This window comes from Malania oleifera, chromosome 4, assembly GCF_029873635.1.
Source record: "Malania oleifera isolate guangnan ecotype guangnan chromosome 4, ASM2987363v1, whole genome shotgun sequence".
In the NCBI taxonomy this organism is placed as follows: Eukaryota; Viridiplantae; Streptophyta; class Magnoliopsida; order Santalales; family Ximeniaceae; genus Malania; species Malania oleifera.
This window is the reverse complement of record NC_080420.1, coordinates 115,043,737-115,067,141: the sequence shown is the minus strand read 5'-3', so window position 1 is coordinate 115,067,141 and position 23,405 is coordinate 115,043,737. Positions and strand designations below refer to the sequence as shown.

The following is a 23,405-nucleotide window of genomic DNA, read 5'->3' as shown; positions in this document are numbered from 1 at the left end:
AGCAATTAGTATGCATATTGTTGTCATATTTGCACCAAAGCAAGCTATGACAAAGAAAATCAGGGATCACATGCATTATTTCCACGTCAATTGGGCAAGCCACGGTGTTCGGTCATCCAAAATCTACCAAATTACGTGTAGGACAGCATAAGCATCCTGGTAATACGTTGAATTAGCCAGTTTTATCCACCCTATGGCTACCCAGGCACATTAAAAATGCACATCAAACTACTAGAACCACCAAAACTTCCCAACTCTCACATCCCAACAGAGAAAGGAAGGGAAAGAGGAACGAAAAAGAAAGAATCAGCATGCCATCCCAATGTTTGGAAAGAAAAGGGTAGCATTATTTAATGAATTCTAAGTTGCAGCTATCCCAATGGACATGTGACATACCATATCAAGTTTATTCATTATCTGAAGGTTCAATTTTGATCTCTGTATAGCATACTCAATACATCGATATCTTGCCTGTCCAGGACCACTTGAATACCATTTTGTCAACACCCTATAATTGATCAATGGAACCTTTCGTCTTAGAACAGCTTCAGCTACAGCTTCAATGGTGTACATATTGAGCTTAACTTCACTACGCATTAGTCGCCAAACATTAAGTACGACCCTGCCACCAACATGGATACCACTGGCATGAGTACGACCCCATTCATCTTCAATTATTGCATCTTCAAGTAGGATGGAATCAGCAGGTAAAGATTCAGGGGGAATATTATCTAGTGTTCCTTTACTGGGAATTTCTGAATCTCCAGAAACTGCCTTGATTTCAGATGGTGTCCGGGATATGTCATTAAGTAAATCAATGCCAAGATGTGCTGCCCTTTCAGCTAAAAACCCAAGGGATCCTCCTTGGATATCCCAACCTAATAAAATATCTGGATCAAAGGAATGAATGATCTTCAGAAAGTTTTTAAGTAAATGCTTCTCTTCAGAGGAGACCAACACCTTGCAACCAGATATCCCATGGTGATTTCTGCAAGTAGCATAGCATGAGGCGAAGAAGACAATAATTTGCTCCAAAATTTTTTTTTTTTTTGGGGGGGGGTGGGGGGGTGGGAACATAAGACATGAGATTAACAAGGGCATTAGCTGTAACAGTCTAACCAATACAACCTACCATATAAATTCATAGAAAAAACTGAATGCGAATCCAAAAGGCTAGATACACATTAGATAGAGAGCAAGGCACACACACTCGGAGAGAGAGAGAGAGAGAGAGATAACATAGTAAAAAAATAGATATGCTTTATATCATCAACCAGAAAATGCTTTTTCAACTAGTTTCACAGTCAAGTATGATTCAATATTATTGTAAGGTAGTTTAAAAAATTGGTGCATAATGACCATTACTTAATGGCTATTGGTGACTTCCAAGACCATTACAAGCTGATATCTTGGAGGCCCTTTGATTCAAAATCATAATGGCTGTTACAGTACTGCAACGACTGTAATGGGCCGTTACTGCATTAGACTGGCTGTGAATGACTAAAATAAGTTTTTGAGTCTTTTTTATCTATTTTTTCTTCTTCTTTCCCTTTATTGAAGCTTAGAAACTCAATTTTTGAGTTGGTTTATTTTCCTTGACATTTAGCATGGAGTTTTTAATAACTAGCATTCAAATAAACCCACTTTTCTCCCATTAAATTACATATGATTGTATTCTAAGTCCTTTCACTTTTTTTTTTTTCTATATTTTTCGGATGCCTAATTTGGTGACAAAATAAGTTCTATTGCTATGCAGTTGTTTAACATATGAACATTCTGTATTTTCTTTTGAATAACAAAAATTCCATTTAAGACTAAAAGAGTCTAAAAGATGGAATCTTATATTTTATTTTTATTTATATTTATGATTTCTTAGTTTAAAAAACAAAAAAAGTAACCAAGATGACATCAAATACTTGTAGTACATGTTATGTTTAAATTGATTAAAAAATTTACTAAAAACATTATGTTGCATATGTTCGTATTCTAAGTTCTTTCAATATAAAGTAAATGTTTTTTAGTAAACTTTAATTTGGTGAAAAATTACATTCTATTGCTATGCAATTGTTTAACATATGAACATTCTATATTTTCTTTTGGATGACAAAAATTCCATTTAAGACTAAAAGAGTACAAAAGATGGCATACCATATTTTATTTTTATTTACATTTATGATTTCTTAGTTTTAACTTATAATACATAAAGTGTTGATAAGTAGCAAATGCATGCTTCTTCTCGCCAATAGCAACTAAGGCAACCAACATGACATCCACTACTTGCAGTATATGTAGCATTTATATTGATTAAAGTTTACTAAAAAACATTTAAAGCATTAATTATAGGATTCAGGGATCAAAACATGTAAATCTATATGTTTTTAACAAGGTTGCTAACACAAAAAAAATGAATTCATGGACAAAATGCCCAGCACGTATTATGTAACGTCTGCAATGGCCACCACTATTACACCACACCTGTATGCAGACTGTTTTAAAACCATGATTTTACCAGCATTTAATACGTTATTATTTTACTATTATTGTGATTTTTTTGGTTCATAGCAGCTAAAAATAAGGGCATTCAAAATTATTGAAAACAGCTATGAGGCTTCATGTTCACATTTCTTTTACTTCTGAAGGGCAGCCCTTACCACATTTTTTTTTTTTCCTGATCAGAAAAAAAGGTATGCATTAAAAGGGCATCAAGGGGATGCTAAACCGTAGCACAGTAAATCAATCACCCTGTACGGTGTCATAAAAATAAAAAATTACATTGAACTCATTTGCAACAAGTGCACTATGCCAACTAGTAGTGGCAGTAAACCACAGCTCTGCTGAACTGAAGCGTCGAGATTGAATTTTTTAAAACCCTTAAGCTCCTCTCTCCCCAAGCACACCAGAAAATTGCGAGAGTGAGAAACAAAGCTTCCTCTTTTCCTTTGTTGCACGGATCCCTCTCCAGGCCTATTGAAAAGGTTGCTCCAATGTGACCTAGGTTTCTCAGGTTTGAGTAGTGGAAGTAGCCTATCCACAGATAGGACCTTGACAGGGGCAAGGCTGCATATGTTACACCACCTGCCCTAGACCTAGTAGGAGCCTCAATGTAGTCTGTCTTTCTATTTATTTTGCTTTGTCTTATAATGTGAGATGATTCTTTTTCTTTTTTTTTTGTCAAATTAGTGAAAATTTAATACAAAGGAATAGCAGTAGAAAGAACTGTTAGAGGAAGTCTTTTAGTATTATTATTATTATTAAGTGTGCTAGTATGTTAATTAGTGAGAGTTAGTAATTATTGTCAGTAGAATGTATTTAATTTGTATTATAAATAGAGGGAGAGACCTATCTTCAAGTTAGGTCATTCATTTTAATCAAAATCTTAACATGGTATCAAAGCGTAATCCAACCTAAACCCTATTCCCCTTAGCCGTCGCTGGAAAAGCCATTCCTGCAGCTGTCCTTCCCAGGTCCACCTCCACCCCTCATTATTTCACAAAACCAACTATATGCCCAGAAACAGAACCCCCCAAAACCCCATTTTGAAGGAGCTCCCATGCGCCCCCACGCACAAGCCAAATTCCGGAAGTGCCGACCCCACACTCCAGCGCGTGAGTGAGTTTTTGGCCACTTTTTTTTCCCCACTGCCATGCTCTGATTCCTTCTCTAGACGATATTATCAAGCTGCTGGGCCTTTTTCTTGCTCAAAAATCAAACCTTTTTCAACCATGCACTAGCGGTACTCCATTAATCTCTATTCAGGGTTTGTGAAGGCTTCTTTGTGAGTTTTTTGGAGCAGTGGCAGCATTCGTACGTCCAGTTCTGAGGCTATGGCAGTGTTATATCTGTTGGTGAGTTGTTCACCTTGCCTGTGGTTGTGTCGGTGCTTAACATAGTTTGTGATTGTCCAGATTAGTTTTGATTGTTCTTCTTGTTTGACATTGGTGTGGCTGCTGAGTTGTGAGTGTTGGGATGGAATCTATGAATCCCAAAAACTTGTTTCCTACATCGCTGCCACAGGTAACAACCCAAAAGTAGGGGAAAGAGCTATGTTCAATAGTCTAAAGCTGTTGGTTTATTTAGCAAAATTAGGAAAATCTGACCACTTGCTCCAATCTGATCCTTCTAATGAGAAGAGAAAAGACATGTGGGTTCAAGAAGATGTCTGGATTGTTTCCCTCTTATGGAATTTGATGGAGCCATAGATTGCACGGATGTGTATGCATCTGGATATGTGCAAGGAGATTTGGGATTATGTCAAATTTTTATACTCTAGTAACATTACAAGCCTGTATGATTAATCCCAGGAGTACGTTCAGTTACAACGAGATAGGAGTATTGCAGATTATTTTGGAGAGATGAAGCGTATTCATGAGGAGCTTAACGTTATGCAGCCTATAACTGCCGACGTTCGTGAGATGCAGAAGCAGAGGGAGCAAATGACAGTCCTTCATGTCCTAGCAGGCTTGAGACCCAAATTTGAGGTAGTCCGGTCCTAGATACTTAGTAGTGTCGAGCTGCCATCATTTTCCAATGTTTATTCTCGTGTCCTTCATGCTTCCTTTAGCACACATTCTCCTGCTCTTGCATCTAGCTCTGAGAAACAGCATTTGCTACAAAGGGAGATTCTAGTTTTCTACCAAACAACCGCAAAAGTTATCGAAGTGGTTCGAGTGGTTGTGGTGGTAGAGACGGACATGGAAGAGGTACTCCTTGCAAGTGCACTCATTATGGATGGAGTAATCATACTATTGAGCAGTGTTGGGATCTCCATGGTAGACCTTCATGAATTGCCAATGCAGCCACCATTGACTTCACACCTTTGAGGGCAGCCAATGCAGCCACCACCGACTCCTCACCTTTGGGGCCGAGCGGGGGGCAACGTACTGTATCCATGTCAGAGGAAAAGTATTCCAAGTTCCAGCAGTATCAAGCATCACACCAAGCTTTTCTTCCCATTGCATCTCTTGCCCAAACAGGTAATCCCACAGTATGCTTGTCATCCATTAGTTCTCATCCTAGTCCTTGGGTCGTAGACTCCACTGCCGCTGATCATATCACAGGTATACCTAGCTTCTTCTCCACTCTTCAATATCCTGCAAATTGCCTTGTGTGACTCTTATTAATGGATACACAATTGTAGTCAAGGGAGTTGGGACTGTAAATCCCACTTCTTCTATTTCTCTTCCTTTGGTTTTATATATCCCCAAATTTCCTTTCAATCTTATGTCCATTAGCAAAATTACTAAATCTATGAATTGTTCAATGACATTCATCCCTAATTTTGTGGTTATTCAGGATTTGAAGACGAGGAAGATAATTGGCGGAGGGAGTGAAGCTGGTGGACTCTTATCACTTTGAGCTGCTATCTCCTTCTACCGCCTGCGCTGCTGCTGTCACACCCTTCCAAATTCATTGTCACCTTGGTCATCCTTCATTGGAACAGTTAAAATGTCTTCTTCCTAGTTTCAGTTCTATGTCTAATCTTGATTGTGAGTTTTGTTATTTGGGAAAGCACCCTCGTCTTCCTTTCGCTTCCCAAGTCAATAAACGGGCTGCAAGCCCTTTTATGTTAGTTCATTATGATGTTTGGGGTACTATTAGGGTTGTGTCCAAGTTGGGTTTTGGTACTGCGTAACCTTTGTGGGTGATTATTCAAGAATGACTTGGTAATATTTAATAAAAGATTGTTCCGAGTTATTTCATGTATTTTGTGCCTTTTGTTATGAAATAAAGAATCAATTTGGTTTGCTAGTTCAAATACTTCAAAGTAATAATGCTAAAGAGTATTTCAGTGCACAATTCACTACTTATATGACTCAATTTGGTATTGTTCATCAATCATCCTGCACCCACACTCCACAACAAAATGGGGTTGCAGCAAGGAAAAATAGACATATTCTTGAAATCACTACAATCCTCACTTTATCAAATGCATGTACCTAAAGTGTTTTGGGGTGATGATGTACTTGTTGCTTGTTATCTGATCAACAAGATGCCATCCTCTATTCTCAGTGGTAAAGTTCCCTACTCCATTCTCTTTCCTAATTCATCTTTATTTTCTCTCCCTCTTATATTTGGGTGTGTGTCCTTTGTTCATCAACTAACTCCTAGGGTGGATATGTTGGATATGTTGGATCCTCGTGCTATAAAATGAGTCTTTCTGGGCTACACATATACTCAAAAGGGGTATCATTATTATAATCCTATGTTGCATCACTTCTTTGTTTTTGCCGATGTTACATTCTTCGAGCCTACACCTAACTACACCCAGTCCCTGAGTGCTCTTGAGCTCAAAGAGTCTCTTCCCTTGCCTAATCTTCCAAATTATACTTTTATGTCCTTGCCCCAACAAAGGAAAAGACTCATTGATGATGATAAAGGCATTTAGAGTCTCAAACTTTTTCGATAGACTAAGTTTCAAATAAAAGATTTGGGGTCGTTAAAATATTTCTTGGGTAGAAGTATCTAGATATCATATCAGAACTGTTTTGTAATAGAGGAAGTATGTTCTTGATCTATTGGATGAACTAGATTGTTCAGATCTAAACCAGTTGATACACCCATGGATCCTAACAACAAGTTAGTGCCGAATACAGGTGATTTGCTACCAAATCCTGGACAATATTGAAGACTTTTTAGAAAGTTGAATTAGCTCACAGTCACTTAACCGGATATATCTTTTGCAACAAGTGTTGTAAGTCAATTTCTAGATTCTCCGAGGACAAGTCATTGGGACATAGTAATTTGCATCTAGAGATATCTCCAAGGTGCACCCGAGAGAGGTCTTTTATATCGTGATCAGGGTCAGACTTATATCCATGGATATACAAATATAGATTGGACTGACCGGAGATCCACAACTAGGTACTATATCTTGGTTGGTGGTAATTTGGTTCCTTGGAAGAGTGAAAAACAAACTGTGGTTGCCAGGTCAAGTGCTGAATTAGAATATAGAGCTATGAATCACACTGCTTGTGAACTTATCTGGTTAAAGAATGTGTTGGGAGAATTGGGTATTTCTCATTCTCAGCCTATGAAGCAGATGTGTGACAATCAAACTACTCTACATATTGCCTCTAACCCGGTCTTTCATAAGCGAGCGAAGCACATTGAAATTGGTTGCCACTTTGTTCGGGAGAAGCTTGTGAAGAAGCTTATTACTACGACTTATGTGAAGTTAGATATGTAGCTTGTTGATTTTTTTACCAAAGCGTTGTGGGGTGCTCACGTTAAATTTATTTGTAACAAGCTAGGAGCATAAGGCATTTATGCTTCAACTTGAGGGGGAGTGTTAGAGGTTATTTATGTCTTCCAGTATTATTATTATTATTATTATGTACGCTAGTATGTTAATTAGTGAGAGTTAGTAAGGGTAATATTGTCATCAAAATGTATTTAATTTGTATTATAAATAGAGGGAGGGATCTATCTTCAAGTTAGGTCATTCATTTTAATCAACATCTTAACCAGAACAAAGGACAAATGATAAAGATCCTAGCACTATCTGCTTGCACACGTACCATAGGCACACACAACAATTATTAATATTAATTCATTCCCTATTTTTCTAGTAATTTCCTTACTGGAGAAAAGTTTTTACCAATAAGTTAAGGCCTACTTAATGCCCTAATTTTTTGCCTCTCCACAGTCCTCACGTTCCTTTCTTTCCTCTTTGCATTTTCAATCTCTTTCTTGTTCTACAGCAATAAGCAACATTGAACAAGAAGCAAAGATGACACCAAAATGACATCATCGACAAAACCAAACTGAACGATATCCAAAGGAAACAATAATGCCCTCAAGGAGGGCAAGGGGCCTTATGAAATCCTCAAAAAGACCAAGTAGCAATGCTTATATCTAGTTATCTTAAAATAAAAAATAAAAAAAACAATACCCATTTCAAAATCTGTGCACATCTATGCACTGGAAACTAACACCTAATCAAAATTTAAGATCACGTAAGAATTTCAGATATGAATATTGTGCTTGTATTGTGAACATGTTTGAATATTGACATATAAATGGGGGTGGCAAAACGGGTTAACGGGTTGGGTTCGGGCAGGTCGTAAACGGGTGGGAGTTAAACGGGTTCGGGTTAACCTGTTTATTAACAGGTAACTAATATATAAACCCAAACTTGCCCGTTTAATAAAAGGGTAACTTGTTTAAAAAATAATTTATTTATTTAGAAATTTTTTAAACAATTCATATAAAATGACACAAATTATTTATTTTTATTTTTTAAATAAAACACTCCTTCAACCCTTGCTGGCTGCTGCCCTTCGGAGTTTGGATGAATCAGACCTCTGCTCCTTCGAAGAACTTCGGACGAATCAGATGGTGAACCTGCTTCAGCACCTTGAAGCAGGTTCTACACTTCAGCACCCTGACCTAGGAAACCTTCTACAGTTCTACGCTTGTCCTCAGGAGTAGTGCTGCCTTCAGATCAAACCCTGGTATCCTCCTGCCGCCACTTTTGTGACATTAGTGAAGAACAGAGCTAAGGGGGGTTGATGGTGGCGGTGCGGTGGGAGGGATCGGGAAGAAGAGGAAGGTCCACAACAACCAACATACGGGATAGAAAGAAGACGAAGGCGGAGATGTGATGAAAAGAACTAAAATGGATTAGGAATGGTGTCAAAGACGACTTTTCAGCATGCAGGATCTAACCCACTGCCCTTTTACTTAAAAGTAATGGCAACAAACTCAAAGCTGCATTGCAGCCTGCAGGATCAACAATATCTAACAGGAGCATGCGCAAATCTAACCCACTACCCCAGCATGCAGCTGAGTCGTCATGAAAATCAAACAAGCCAGCTAGCACCCATACCATGCATCTCACCTCCCCGCCATATAAATAAATAAATATATATATATATATATACTTATTTACCTGTTTCAATGCTTCAATGAGCGGAACCAATGCAGGCTACGGGTGGTAATTAATCAAGTATGGGTCTCCCCGTCTGCGCCTGCTATGGGTGATAACTAATCAAGGGTCTCCTCATCTGCGCCTTTCTTCTTTCTATGTGGCTGGGATGGAGTTCAATTACTATTTGCACTTGAGCGTTTCAGGGCTGGAAAAACGGGCCACCCGGCGGGGTGGCCCGATCCAATCCGTCTAACCCATTTAATAAATGGGTCGGGATGGGGTTAACCCGTTTATAAACGGGTCATCTTGTATTAATCCGAACCCGGTTAGAACAGGCGGGTCACGGGTCGCCCGTTTTGCCACCCTTACATATCAATGTGTTCATGTATTCTTAATCATTGATTCATATATTTCGTGAAATTTTGATGATTCCAAAATTTGTATGATTTTTTTTTTTTTTTTTTTTTAACACTTAGTAGATTTACAGTACTCTTGAAGACAGGCTGTAACAGTCTTAAGCATAAGCATAAGTTGACCCATGCTTGGGATCAGACCTGGTTATAATTACAACAAATCATGTAGTTTGTAAATTATGCATTACAACTCAAAGTCAAGGGAAAGAACACAAGAAAAATAGTATTCAGTAGCAAGTAGGTAGAGGGAGCCGGTACTTCTAGGTGTCCCTCCCTATCCTTCATCTAAAGAAGACCTCCATTCAATAGCAAGTAGACAGGGTTGATGCTTCCAAGTCTCTCCCTCTTGTGAGTAGGATCCCTGGTTCATAAAATGGAAGAAAAATGATCCTGTCATACTATTTTGTCTTAAGAGGGACAGATGTGGAATTTTGCAGGCCCATGACATCATAAGCCCAGTAGCAGGAACAGAGGGGCCCCTACCAGCTTGATTCTCTCTCAGGTGAAGATTGAGAAACCCAGCGGCACACAACTGGATTCCAATAATTCTGAATTTTTTTTCAAACTCCTGGGCTGGGTACGGCTATGAGGCCCAAGTTTTAGTGGCTAATAGCTTTAATGAATTCGGGCGGAATCTTGGACTCTAAAAGCAAGCTGCTTGACTAGCTCTTCTTCTATCAACCCAAGCCCACTTGGAGATTTTATGAAGGAGCAGGCTGGTCTTTTCGCATGGCCCATTTCTGATTGATATCACTCCTGACAGCCCAAGGGTAGTCACTCCCCTGAAGTTATTTACCCAAGTTGAGGGGTTCTTGTGGCTCAAGCATTACCATCGAGGACAGAACAAAAGGAAGGGCAGCAGAGATTCAAATTTCAGTTGATAACCACATACTAGAAATTAAGATAGGCTTCAGCAGGTCAACAAGAATCAATGCCATGCTATGAACTGAGTGAGTCTCAAACCAAATGGGAATATGTCGATTATCAAGATAACAAGACTTATTTGATGGGAAGCCAGTGATTCGAACAACATTCTTCCTCAGATCAAAGGAGTTTCACTCTCTCTAGCAATTTTTCCTGTAAACTGAATTCTCTTAATCAAGATAATTGCCCTTCGGCCAAACAATATCCTGCTTTGGAAGAGCTACTGACCTTCGATCCAGACAGATAAACTGTTCAAAAAGCAGACTTCAAAGTGGTTGCTTAGGAAAGTAAGAATGGTGAGTGAAATTACAGCAGTGACTTTCAAAGGATTTGATGAGAAAGCCTACAGCTTATATGATCAGAACAAGAAAACTTGGCAGAGACATTCCTCAGGGAAAGAAAAGGAGACATCAGTTGTCTGCAGGAGACCAAAATGGAGATCATCGATGGACTCATTTGATAGTATATGGGCTTCAGATCCTGCAAATGGACTTCTCTTCCTGCTGGGTGGGAAATGCAGGAAGTATTATCATTCTATGGAGAGATGATGTGGTGTTAGTTAGTGGGGGGCTTCTCTATCACTTCCATGTTCAGATCCATAGAAGATAATTTACATAGATGTTCTCTGGGATCTACGGACCAAGGAAGGGCCCACAAAGGAATTTCCATGGATGGACTCTGGAATTAAGTCAACGGGTATGTCCCATGGGTTTTGTGAGGTGACATCAGCATGATGCTTTATTCTCTTGAAATAAGTGGGGTTTTCTCAAGAATCGCTTGCTCAAGGGCATTCTTGAATTTCTTGAAGACCAATTCCCTCATCGATCTCCTTCTGACAGAATGTTGCTCAGTCGAATCTCAGATAATCTCACCCTCCCTCTAAAAACAGCTGGCTTTCACTGTCATCCATTGGGAAGAGAATTTTCCAAAAGTAGTTCAAAAATTTCTCATGTCCTATTTCTGTTCACCACCCCATCCTCCTTTACATTGGTGGAGTTAAGTGTGGTCCACACCTTTTTGCTTTAAACACGTGGCTCAAAGTGGAAGGTTTTACAGATCTAATAAAAAAATTGCTGGGTTAATTTCCACGTTAGAGACTGCACAAGACACATCCTGACAACTATTCGAAAGCCTTAAGGGAAGAACTGAGAGGCTGGAGTAGAGAATTTTTTAGTGATGAATGCACTAAGAAAGACGTCCTTTTGACTTAACAGCTTTTACGAAAAGGAGGTGACTTTAGGGATATCCGGAAAAGATAGGGAGAGAAGAATGATGCTCAAGAAAAAGAGTGGTCAAATATTATTCTTATGGAAGAGATTTCTTGGAGGCAAAATCTGGGGCTCTTTGACTAAAGGAGACTGAAATACCAAGTTCTTTTGCAGGACTGCTGGCACTGTAGAAGAAATAGCCCTCGAACAAATTGGAGGTTGAAGGGGCAGCATTTGTGACGGAAGGAGAAACAAAGGAAGCAGTATGCATTTATTACAAAAACCTTTCCTTGAAACCAGTCCATGGAGACCTTTAGTGGAGGTCTTCAAGAGTTTTTTTTTTTCACCATTGATGGCAGGTCAGCTCTTAGCTTGAAAGGCCCTTTCATGGAAGAGGTGTTTTTGACCAATATTAACAGCCTTGATGAAAAGAAGGTGACTTCAGGGATCTCCAGAAAAGATAGGGAGAGAAGAATGATGCTCAAGAAAAAGAGCGGCCAAATATAATTTTTATGGAAGAGATTTCTTGGAGGCAAATATCTTGGGCTCTTTGACTTGAGGAAGGAGACTGAAATACCAAGTTCTTTTGTAGGACAGCTAGCACTATAGAAGATATAATCCCTTGAAAAATTGGAGATTGAAGGGGAATCATTTGCAATGGGAGGAGAAATGAAGGAAGCAATATGCAATTATTACAAAAAACTTTGCTTGAAACCAGTCAATGGAGACCACTAGTGGAGGTCTTGAGTTTTTTTACCATTGATGGCAGGTCTGCCTCTTAGCTTGAGAGGCCCTCTAATGAAGAAGAAATTTAGAAGGCCTTGAAAGATTGTGATGGGGACAAAGCTCCAGGCCTTGATGACTTTACCTTGGCTTTACTTGTAGCAAATTAGTAAGCCATCAGGTAAGACATAATTGAAGTTTTGAGAATTTCCATGCAAATGGCAGAATTTTGGGAAGCTGGAACTCGACCCTTGCTGACCCTGGCAGGGAAGGTAGGGGTGGGCTACCAACATCACAGACTTCTGGCCTATAAGCCTTGTGAAACGTGTCTACAAACTTATCTCCACGGTGCAAGCAGCTAAGCTTAAAAAGATGATTGGGAAAAATTCATTGGGCCTTGTCAAAATGCTTTCATGGAAGGAAGAGAAAATATGGACCTGACCTTGACCTCAGTAATTGTAGATTCTTAAAACAAAGAATGAGAGTGGAGTTTTCTACAAGCTTGATATGGACAAAGATTTCGATCATGTCTGTTGGGATTTCCTCATCCATCTCCTTAAAGATTGGTTTTAGGGATCTTGGGCAAAAGAGGATCAAAGTCTGCATCTCCATTGCAACCACTTTTTTTGGATGGCAAAAGAAGAAATACCTTGATAAAACAAGAATATACGGCCAGGAAAATAAAACATCTCCTTAACAAATCTAGGATACCAGATAATAAACAAGAAAACCAAAAAGCAAACAGCACAAAAAAAAACCCAGCATACACTATCAATCCAACAAATATCACCAATCGTACTGAATATCTGAAAAGCTCCTCCCTTAAAGTTCCCATAATCCACACACCAAAGAGAAGCCATGTAATGAATCTTCTCCCAAACCAGAAAAGACAACTTCTTACCTGAGAAAATACACAAACTGCATTCCAGCCATAGACCCCAAAATACTGCAAAGAAAGCACAAAGTGCTGCCTTTCTACTTTTTCCTATCAAAACTGACAAAAGAAACTGCCAAACAATCCTCAACTGTCTCTGGACAGACCCAACATTCTCCGAAAAAAACTTCACCCCAACCTTATCCATCCACATTAATAGTTATCCCTCTAATTTCTATCACTCATCCAGATTTTGTTCATAGAAGTTCTCAATTTAATGCCATCTAGAAATCATTTGGAAACACTTATGGAGTACTTTCCTAAAAAAGTACTAGGAACTAAGTGCTAAATTTAAAAAGTGCTGAAAAAGTCATTAGTGCTACTTGGTTGTATCTAAAAACAAGTACTGATTATAAGTATTGGAAAAATAAATAGTGTTTGGAACTTACTTTTATTTTAAGTCATGTATGAATCTATTATAATAATAATAATAATAATAATAATAATAATATATTCATTATATTGTTATATTACTTATCACTTAATTAATATGTTATAATATGTAACAAAATATTATTAAAATATTGCCAATAATAATATTATTAATAAAATCATATTTTTAGTTAACATTTTAAATAGTTTAAATTAATATTTATGTTAATTGTAAATATTAATTAACATTTTCAATTAACATGTAAATATTTTCTATTAAATAAAAAACATATAATTATTATAATTTATTAATTAACAATAATATTATTATTAATTTATGTTTATAATATTATTAGTTTTATAATGCTTTTTATAATTTATCATTAATTCCTAATAATAAACTAAAATCCATAATGCGCAAGGGGCACAGAGGAGATGGGGATTTGGTGGAAATTGAGATCATCATCCTGAGGAGCAAGCAAAGTGAGATCTATGACCTTGGGTCCATTCTTGCAGAATTTCTTGCAGTGGCTGGTGGAGTAGGAAGAGGAAGAGGAGGCTAGAAAAGGAGGTAGCATCAGTAGCGCAAAGGCAAGGAGGAGGCTGGTGGAGGAAGAAGTGGCAGCAATGAGGGAGAGATACCAAAGAGACAACACTGGTTGAGTAGTTGTTGCAATTTACAAGCTTGCCACTTCCTTTCTATACAAACTACTTGTAAGCAAGGTCTTAAATTTTGATTTTGAAGCTCCAAAAGTACGGAAATTTCAATTTCAATTTGAAAAAATAATGGAAATTAGTAGTAAAGCATGGAATTCTTTGTGAAATTTTAAAATGGTTAAAAGACATAAGTCACATAATAATATAAGTTTTAGGACTAATATATTGCAAGTTAAATACATTTATGTTGTGTATGAGGTGGAAAAGTTGTAATATAGTATGTGTTACAAACATATTTGTAAAATAATATACATTAAACATATTCAGTTAAAACAAATGCAATTCATGAATCATTTAAATATTATTTATTATACGAATAATGATAATTTAGACATGAATGGTTAAATAAAATATAGCTGTAAGTTTATTTTTTCATATAACTTCAAAAGCACTTGTAATAATATTTCGTTTTGATAAAAATAAATAAAATAAATTAAGAGAGAAATTTCTCACTCCTAAATCTCTCATTTGAATTCTGAGCAAATTTCATTCTATAGTTAAAATTTTGACAAGTCTCACTAAAATATCGAGATTTCGATAAATTTTAGATGATTCATTGAGATTTCAACGGAAATTACGCAAGACAAAAATCGACTGCTATTTCGATTTCGAGGGTGACAAAAATTGGAAATTTCGACAATTTCGTGGACTTTAAGACCATTCTTGTAAGCATCCAAAAAGTAATTCAAGGCCCCCAAAAGGAGTTTCGGAGAAGTGCTTTTTGCAATAAGTACTTATTCGGGTGGAAGCCAAACAGTACTTTTACAGTTACATACTTTCTTTTATGTGGCTCCAATTTCCAAATAGGGGCGAAGCTACAAACAGGAGACTACTAAATGGGCTTAGTGTGGGAAGAAGTGGCAGCAGTAGAGATATTATGGTTCACATCCCCATATTCACAGCAGACACCATTGTTTTATGTAATGCAGCCACTCATAAAATTCTAAACCTTAGATTCATTCTCCTCTATTTTAAAGGTCTCTCAGGACAAAAAAGTTACTTTTGAGGAAAAATGAACTTGTCCCTTTCAGTAACACCATTGATGGACATATTTTGGCTGGGACTTTGAGTTGGGGCCTTCCCTTTGAACTACCTTGGGCTCCCTAAAATTGTAAGAGAAGGATATATAAGATTCTGTAGTGGCAAAACTTGAATAGGATATAGCCAGATGGAAAAGGCTTTTATCATTCCAAAAGTGGTAGATAGACCCTCAATGAGAGTACCCTCTCTAATCTTCTGTTTACTACATCCTAATGTCTATTGCAATCCTATCCAAGAGGATAGATGAACTCACCTTCTTCCTAGTAAAGATATGAGCATTATGTTTATACTTCATAACAAATATCCCGCAAAAACAGGGAAAAAATAAAATAAAATCCCACACCTCCACAAAGCCAAGCCATCTCTACTCCTACTAAATCCTATAAAGCAAATAGACAATAAATCCTCCAATGATTCCGAGCAAACCCAGCACTCCACAAAAACAAAAAACAAAAAAAAACAAAAAAAAAAACAAACAAATAACCTATTCCAAGACCTCCATGCTAAAGAACATTCTGTTAGATCACCACTTTACCTAAAAGCTTAAGATGTTAGGTTCCAACAATGTATATCAAGCCTGAACACTCCCCCACATATGGAGAGATAAACTGTTGACTCTATGAGTCCAATCTTGTTTTGATAATGACAAATCACTTAGTATCTTACCTGTGCATTGAGCTTTTGAACAGGATCATTACTTAGCACGCACGGATGATAAGGATGCTAAGGAAGCCATGAGGAACTTGAAGTGCATACGGCTTGGCTTAGTTCATGGAAGTAGAAGAGCAAAAGGAAGAAGACAATTCAGCTTTTCAATTGTAATTTGTATTTAGTCTTGTTTGTATTTACATGTCTCATAAGATATGATAGGAAGCTCAAAATGACCAATAGACGGACCCTAGGATGCATATTTTTCATGAAATATTCATATGCACTTGTCCTAGGTTGGATCTACATTTTAGAAGTTTAATAGGGCTGAATAACAGGGCACTCGTCAACTAGTCACCTAGTCTCGTCGACGAGCGAGTGAAGTACACTCGTTGACTAGTTCCTGGTCTCGTTGACGAGAAAATACCGAGACCCTAATTTTCTTAGACAGGTCATTTGTCAACTAATCCCCTAGTCTCGTCGACAAGCGAGTGAAGGACACTCGTCGACGAGTCTGTCGGGCAGACCTGACGCTCCAGTGCTCAACAGTCAGATTTTTATTTAATAAAATATCTTTTAATGATCCAATGGTTGAAAAACAGCTATATGCCGAAAGTGCCTATAAATACTAACCCTAAAATTTATTTTAAAACCTCTTGCCTATATTCTCTGACACTAAAATCATTATTGGGCATTCTTCTCTTCCATCTTCAAGATCCAAGAGCATCCACTCACATCATTTTGCAAAGCTATATTGATCTTGAGGATTGGTAAATAAGTTTTTTTGTTTTAGGCATTCAAATCTTATTTTTCTACTCTCCTACTTATTTTATTTGAAATATTTCTTGGGAGCAAAAACCCTACCTTTTTATATATCCATTGTTTGAAAATATTTTGGGAAAAAGTTTATACTAGGGCTTGAATCTTTGAAGTGTTCACTTTTATATTTTTATTCAAAGATTTCATATTCTCTTATCTTTGCAAAACCTATTTGAAAGCAAATCCTAGAATCTCCAAAACACATATTTTTAAGAAATCATTTGTGGAGAAATATTGAATAGGGTTTAGATCTTGGAAGCAACTTACAATATATATATATATATATATATATATATATATATATATATATTCATACAAAGATCATATATTTTTATTGCAAACACCTCATTGGGAAAAATACATATTATCTCTTCAGCTTCAAGTTATTTCTTGTGAGAGTGTTTAGGATTTTATTGTACTCGTTAGCTTATTGAGAAGCATCTGAGTGTATTCAAAATTATTGGACATCACTTGTATTGACGGTTCGAGTTGTGAACTGAGAGGAGGAACCTACGCCTTTTGTAAGTAGTAGATTGTAAGGAGGTAGCTACTACATCTCTTGTAAGCAGCAGATTGTAATAGGAAGCTCCGTCCCAGTTTAAGGAGTGGTATAGCGGAATCCTTGGGTAGTTTGCCCAACACAAGGACATAGGCCGAGTTGGTCAAACCTCGTAAAATCTAGAGTTTGCATCTCTCTTTCCCTTACCTCATTTTATTTCCGCTTGCGTTTGATTATTTATTTTACATTTGCCTATCGTGTATGTCTTAAATATCTCTTGCACCACTGATTGATTGACTAGTTGTGGAATACATAGCTTGAATCTATTAGGCTGTGTAATACTGAAATCTGTGTATCTCCAAACTTGTGTTTGTGTGGTTGTGCCATTTTAAAATTAGGACTTCAAATCTCAGAATTTTTAAAATACCCAATTCACCCTCCCTCTTGGGATTACACCTAAATTGACATAAACAACACCCGTTATAGGGAACAAACAAACAATAAACGCAAGCAACAAGATTAGAACCTAGGACCTCCTGGCAACCTGTCTTTGATACCATGTCAAATTACCACTTTGCCTAAAAGCTTAAGTCGTTAAGTTGTGGGCCAATCAAGCCTTAACAAAATCCATGAAATGTTGAGAAGCAGATTCTGAACTACCAAAACAAGGAGCGCACAAACATTATGATAATGCAGAAAGGACATGTTTTCACAAGTCAAATTGTTGGAATTGGTGTATTCCCAAGAGGGGGGGTGAGTTGGGTATTTAAAAATTCTTCCTAGGTGTAATTCAAATCCACAATCAGTATAGCTCAACCTAGGGTCAGTCTAAGCAAATACCAATTACCCGACAATATAAAGTTGAGCAGATAAGTAAAACAGATACAGAAGACTCAGTATTTCTCAATCATTCACAACAATAAAAACATAAACATTCAAGTGCAGAAATTAAATTGCAGAAATTAAAATCAGACACAAGAAATGTTATCGAGGTTCGGCCAAACTTGCCTACGTCCCCGCCTCCAGCTAACAAGCAAAAGGATTCCACTAGTTGCTCGCTTATGGGTGGAGCGATACCAATTACAATACCCTTTCCTTACTAGGCAAGGGAATTCCCAAGGTCAGATTCACAGGGCTAACCCCAACCTTTACAATCACACTTTAGAAAGGTGCTCCGAGTTTTCCTAACCAAATCTAAACCATCCGGTGCTTTCTTAACCGGGTCTAAGCAATCCGGGACTTTTCACAAGGCAAGTCTTCCTCTTCTGACCACACGTCGAGAATACAATAGATAATCAAATTTGTGTACAAATAGAATGCTTCTACTACAAGCAGATGTGTATACCAATACAGCTTAAAATGCACTCACGTATGATGGGAGTTTAAACTCAGTGTGAGTATGGTGATTTTCTCAAAAATAATCTTTGAATAAAACTATTTATGTAATGAGTGCTCAAAGATTAAAACCCAAATAAGATATTTCTCTAAAAATGTTTTTCCAAATAAAGTGCAGGAGAACCTAGGGTTTTTTGCTTTCAAATGAACTTGCAAAAATAATGTCTCTGTGTAAGCATGAATGCAATAAGACTTTCCTAGCACAAAATATATGTGCTCAAGTCATTCAAAAATAACCAATAAAAATTTTCTCCCAATTAATATTTATCAATAAAATATATGGGAGATCCAAGAAGCTTACTCTCAAAAATAAATTTTCACAAACAAATAACTAGTGAGAGTATATGCTTTGAATGAAGAAAGTAAATGCCCAAAGATTAAAGTGATCTCTTTCAAAATGATTTTTCAAAGATATGTAAAAGAGAGAGAGAGTTAAATGAGTTTTGCAATGAAGAAAGAATGCTTAAGATCTATGCTCTCTTGTAAAAATCTATCAAAAGAATAATAGAGTAAAAATGAAAGTAGAACATAAAATAATTTTTGGAGGATTTTTCTCTCTAATCTTGTGTTTAAAAATGAGTAATGAGGGGGTATATATAGACCTTCGGAAAAATATGACCGTTGGGGACATATTAGGAATTTTTGAAATTGTTTAATGAAAAATTAACCCAGTTTAGCGCAGCAAAAATGATCTGACCCGAGAGGTTTGGTCGACCTAGGCACGAGTCGGTTGACCGAACCAAAGGCAACACGGAACCCTTTGTGGGTTCGGTCAACCGTGACAAAAGGCTGGTCGGCCACTCATAAGATTCGGCCAACCATGGTCATTTTAAACTAAAAGACCGGTCGGCCGAGGGTAGTGGAAAGGTCAATTTTAAAGGGCCGGTCGACCGAGGAAGCCACGTTCAAACTGGGTCGGTTGACCGAGCCTTGGTCAACAAGTTGACTCCGGGCAAACAATGCTTCGATCGACTGTTGGATTATAACACAAGAATGGTCGGTCGACCGAGGGCATTAAAATTTACTATTTTTCCCTTAATTTGACCTAAAAAATCCAATGTCAGTCAACCGATTCATTTTAGCCTTAATTTTTTACCCTTACCAATTAGTTATAAAAAATAATTTTTCATGAAAAGTGCTGGTCCCTAGGGTCTGTCTACAGTCATCCTAAGCTTGGCATTCACATCATGCATGTTATGCATTATTACATACCAAATAGAAAACAAAGATGCATTACAAAATAAATCAATAAATGTTTGCTTCTTTTGCTCTTTAATCTTCCCATGGAATAGGCCGGATGATATGATCTTTATGTTCCGCCTAGCTTCCATCTCTTCCTTATGTGTGCCCTAAAATGTTAAGCCTACTCATGCACTGAATACACACATAAGTAACTTACGGTTTGTCATTATCAAAACTAGAGATCGGACTCAAAAAGTCAACACAAATGTTCAATTTACAACAATAATCACCCAATGATTCTAGAACCCAAGACCGAGTGTGCAATCTATTAGAACGACAGTAACCCTCCAATAGGCACAACAAAATAAAAGAGTTCCTCCACCTCCCTATCATTAAGAGACCTACAGAAATGGAAATCTCAAGAGAAGTTATCCCCTTTAGTGAGAAAAATATAAGAGGAAATAACACCTTTTTAAATTCTTCTTGTTTATTCCAGATTCTATAGGGATTGTCTTATCCTTGAAGGAACATCTTATTCCTATATTTCCATCCCACCCATTTACCAGCATGCTAGACATATTTTTAATAACCTTGCGCCCAAAAGGCTTCTCCTCTAAGGGAAACCACCATAGCCATTAACCCATTAAAGAAATGTTTTTAGACATCAACTTACCCAGACAAACCCCCCTCCTTAGACCTACAAACAACCTCCCAACTAACCAAGTGACCCTTCTTCTCCACAAATCCAAATCAAAGAAAATCTCTCATATCACAATTCATGGACGTCTAAAGGACAAAAGAGAACTGTTTGGCGTGGGGGTTTGGAGTTGGTAAGAAAAGGGCAGAATGACTTCCGTGCTCTGCACAGTTTTGATGGGGAATGACAGAAGCATGCTCTTTCGATATGATCTATGACATGGATTCCCTTTTGAATATCCAATATCCACTTTGGCCCTCGACAAAGATGCTTTGGCGAGCTCATGCTTTGTTCACTCAGCCGAGGGAGTGACTTGGAACATCTATTTTGATAGAAAAACTCAAGGCCAGGAGGTGGAAATGTTCTCCTATTCATTGATGCAGTCTATGGAACAGTCAAAGGCCAAGACTGGCCAATCTGGAAGTTGAAGAACAACGGGCTCTTTTGCTTCAATCCCTATTGTAAATAAAAGAAAGAAAGGGATTGTGTTGCTCAGAAAGCTAGCTTCCCCAGGGAAAGCCATTTGGAAGACAAATGTGGGCTTTTTATTTATTTATTTATTTATTTTGCGCTTGGGAAGCAACTTCAGACAGAATTTTGATAATTATCACCTCCAAAAGAGGGGGAAAATACTGGTGTTCAGATGCTCACTTTGCAGACATGCTGCTGGAACTGTGAATCAATATTTTACTACATTGTCCTTGGACCATATATGTGTGGGAGTTCTCTTTTTCTCTTCGCATCCATTAGGCAGTAACCGAAACTGTTGGGGAGGAGCTTTGTGGTTGGAGAGGCATAAATTCCTGAACATATTTTTTTTCTCTTCTTTTTTTTAAAAGAAAAAATAAAAAACCTTATCACAGTTCCCTGTCACCATTTTTGTACGTTGTTTGGAGAAAAAGTAATATAAGAGTTTTGAAGTAGTTGAGATGGCATTCATAGAACTTCAAGATAGGAAACTTAAAGTCTTTATTTACATGTTTCCTAGGCATTATTGTCTAAAAATACATCATATTTTTTACTTTTTGGATCTTTTACCTTGTACCATGACCTTAAATTTCCATGAAATTGCCAAAATTTCCATCATATTTTTTTGCTTCCACTACCCTCAAAATTGAAATGATAGTCAATTTTCATCTAATTTAAGTTTCTATAAAAAGTTACCCACATGATCCAAAATTTATCTAAACCTCAAAATCGCAGAGATATTTTTTAAAAAATTGACTAGAAAAAAATTTCATTAAGTTTTAAATTAGAAAATCATAACCCAGATTAAACTTTTCTCTTAATAGATCTTTTTTCATTAAAGATAAAGATTACTGCAAGAAGGATGAGAAGTAACTTTTTGACTCCTGAAACTTTATGCAAAAATTGAACTTAGTAGCTACAACATTTTATTCAATATTTTATGCCAAAATAAGTAGTATTTGCATAATAACTAATTTTTAGCTGATTTATGAATTTCATTTTTATTGATCGAATATTTTGAATATGAATTATTCTATTACAGTAACCAAATACATGTCATTTATTTATTTTAATTACAATATTTTAGTTCTATATCTTGCCTATTATGTTTATAAACAGTTCCTACAATGTCAAAATAAAGACTGTACATTCACATATATTGAAACTTCCATCATTTTCAGAAATAGAAATCAACATTGACATATGTTTAAATTTCCATCGAAATCTTCGTACTTTTGAAGCCTTGAAATTTTAGTTGAAATTGAAATTTAAAACCTTGCTTAGTACATAATTTTCTCTTATTTTGTACTTGAGTTGGTGCCTTTTGGTGCCATTGAAATCATATTTTTGCTCATTAATAAAAGTAAATAGAGATAATCATTGGAACTTGTGTGCTGCGAAAAGAATAAACATGAACAATTAGAAGCAAAATGACCAAACAATCAAGGTATTGCACCCACATAACACTAACAGATACAACAAGAAGAAGAAGCAGCCTTAAGTCCCATTAGGTAGGATTGGCTACATGAATCCTTTTCCGCCAATTAACCCAATCCAGAGCCTTTTCCTCCACTGGATTGAGAAATATTAAATCCTTCCTCACTGCCTCATTCCAAGTTATTTTAGCCTATCCCTACCCCTTTTTGTGCTAGAAACAATAACTCACTGACTCCTCACAGGTGAGCTATTAGGTTTGCTTTTCAGAAGTCCAAACCATCTAAGCCGCCCCTCCTTTATCTTGTCTACAACTAGCACCATGCCTAGATTATTGCTTATATACTCATTCTTTAATTTATCTTTTAAAATTATACCACTCATCCACCTTAACATTCACATTTCAGGAATTTTTATTTTTTGTAAATGTTGTTTCTTAGTTGTCCAACATTCTAAACCATAAAGCATAGATGACGTTATAGCTGTCCTATAGAATTTTCCTTTTAATCCTAAAGGTATTCTACACATGACACACCTAATGCACTCCTCCAATTTACCCAACCTACTTTAATTTTATACGTTACATCCTCTTCAATTTCCCCTTCCAAACTTGCAATATAGATCCAAGATATCGAAATCTACAAGTGCTACTAATTTCTTGATTATCAAGTTTAATATTCTCTTCATTACTCCTTACGTTATTGAAATTACATTTCATATATTCAATTTTATTCCTACTTATTCTAAAATCTTTGGACTATAATGTGATTCTCCAAAGTTCAAACTTAGTTTCCACTCCACTCATACTTTCATCAATCAAGACAATATCATCTGCAAACATCACACACCAAGGGGTCATGTCTTGGATATTCTTAGTGAGCTCATCAATAACAAAAGTTATAAGATAAGGACTCAAAGTAGAACCTTGATGTACACCTATTGTGATTGGAAAATCTCTAGATTCCCCTCCTGTAGTCTAATGCTATTTATTACTCTATCATACATATCCTTGATGACCTTAGTATATCTGTATATCTACTAAATACCCCCTTCTTTTCTACG

The 23,405-nt window shown here is 36.9% G+C and overlaps 1 protein-coding gene across 1 annotated transcript in view; it reads right to left on the bottom strand.

Moving 5' to 3' along the window:
• The window catches only part of LOC131152683 (DNA polymerase zeta catalytic subunit), a 94,872-nt gene that overhangs the window by 16,131 nt on the left and 55,336 nt on the right, over nucleotides 1–23,405 (bottom strand). Inside the window, exon 17 of the mRNA XM_058104484.1 lies at nucleotides 397–988. Coding sequence (XP_057960467.1) covers nucleotides 397–988 — 592 coding nt within the window. The remainder of the gene's footprint in view (nucleotides 1–396; nucleotides 989–23,405) is intronic.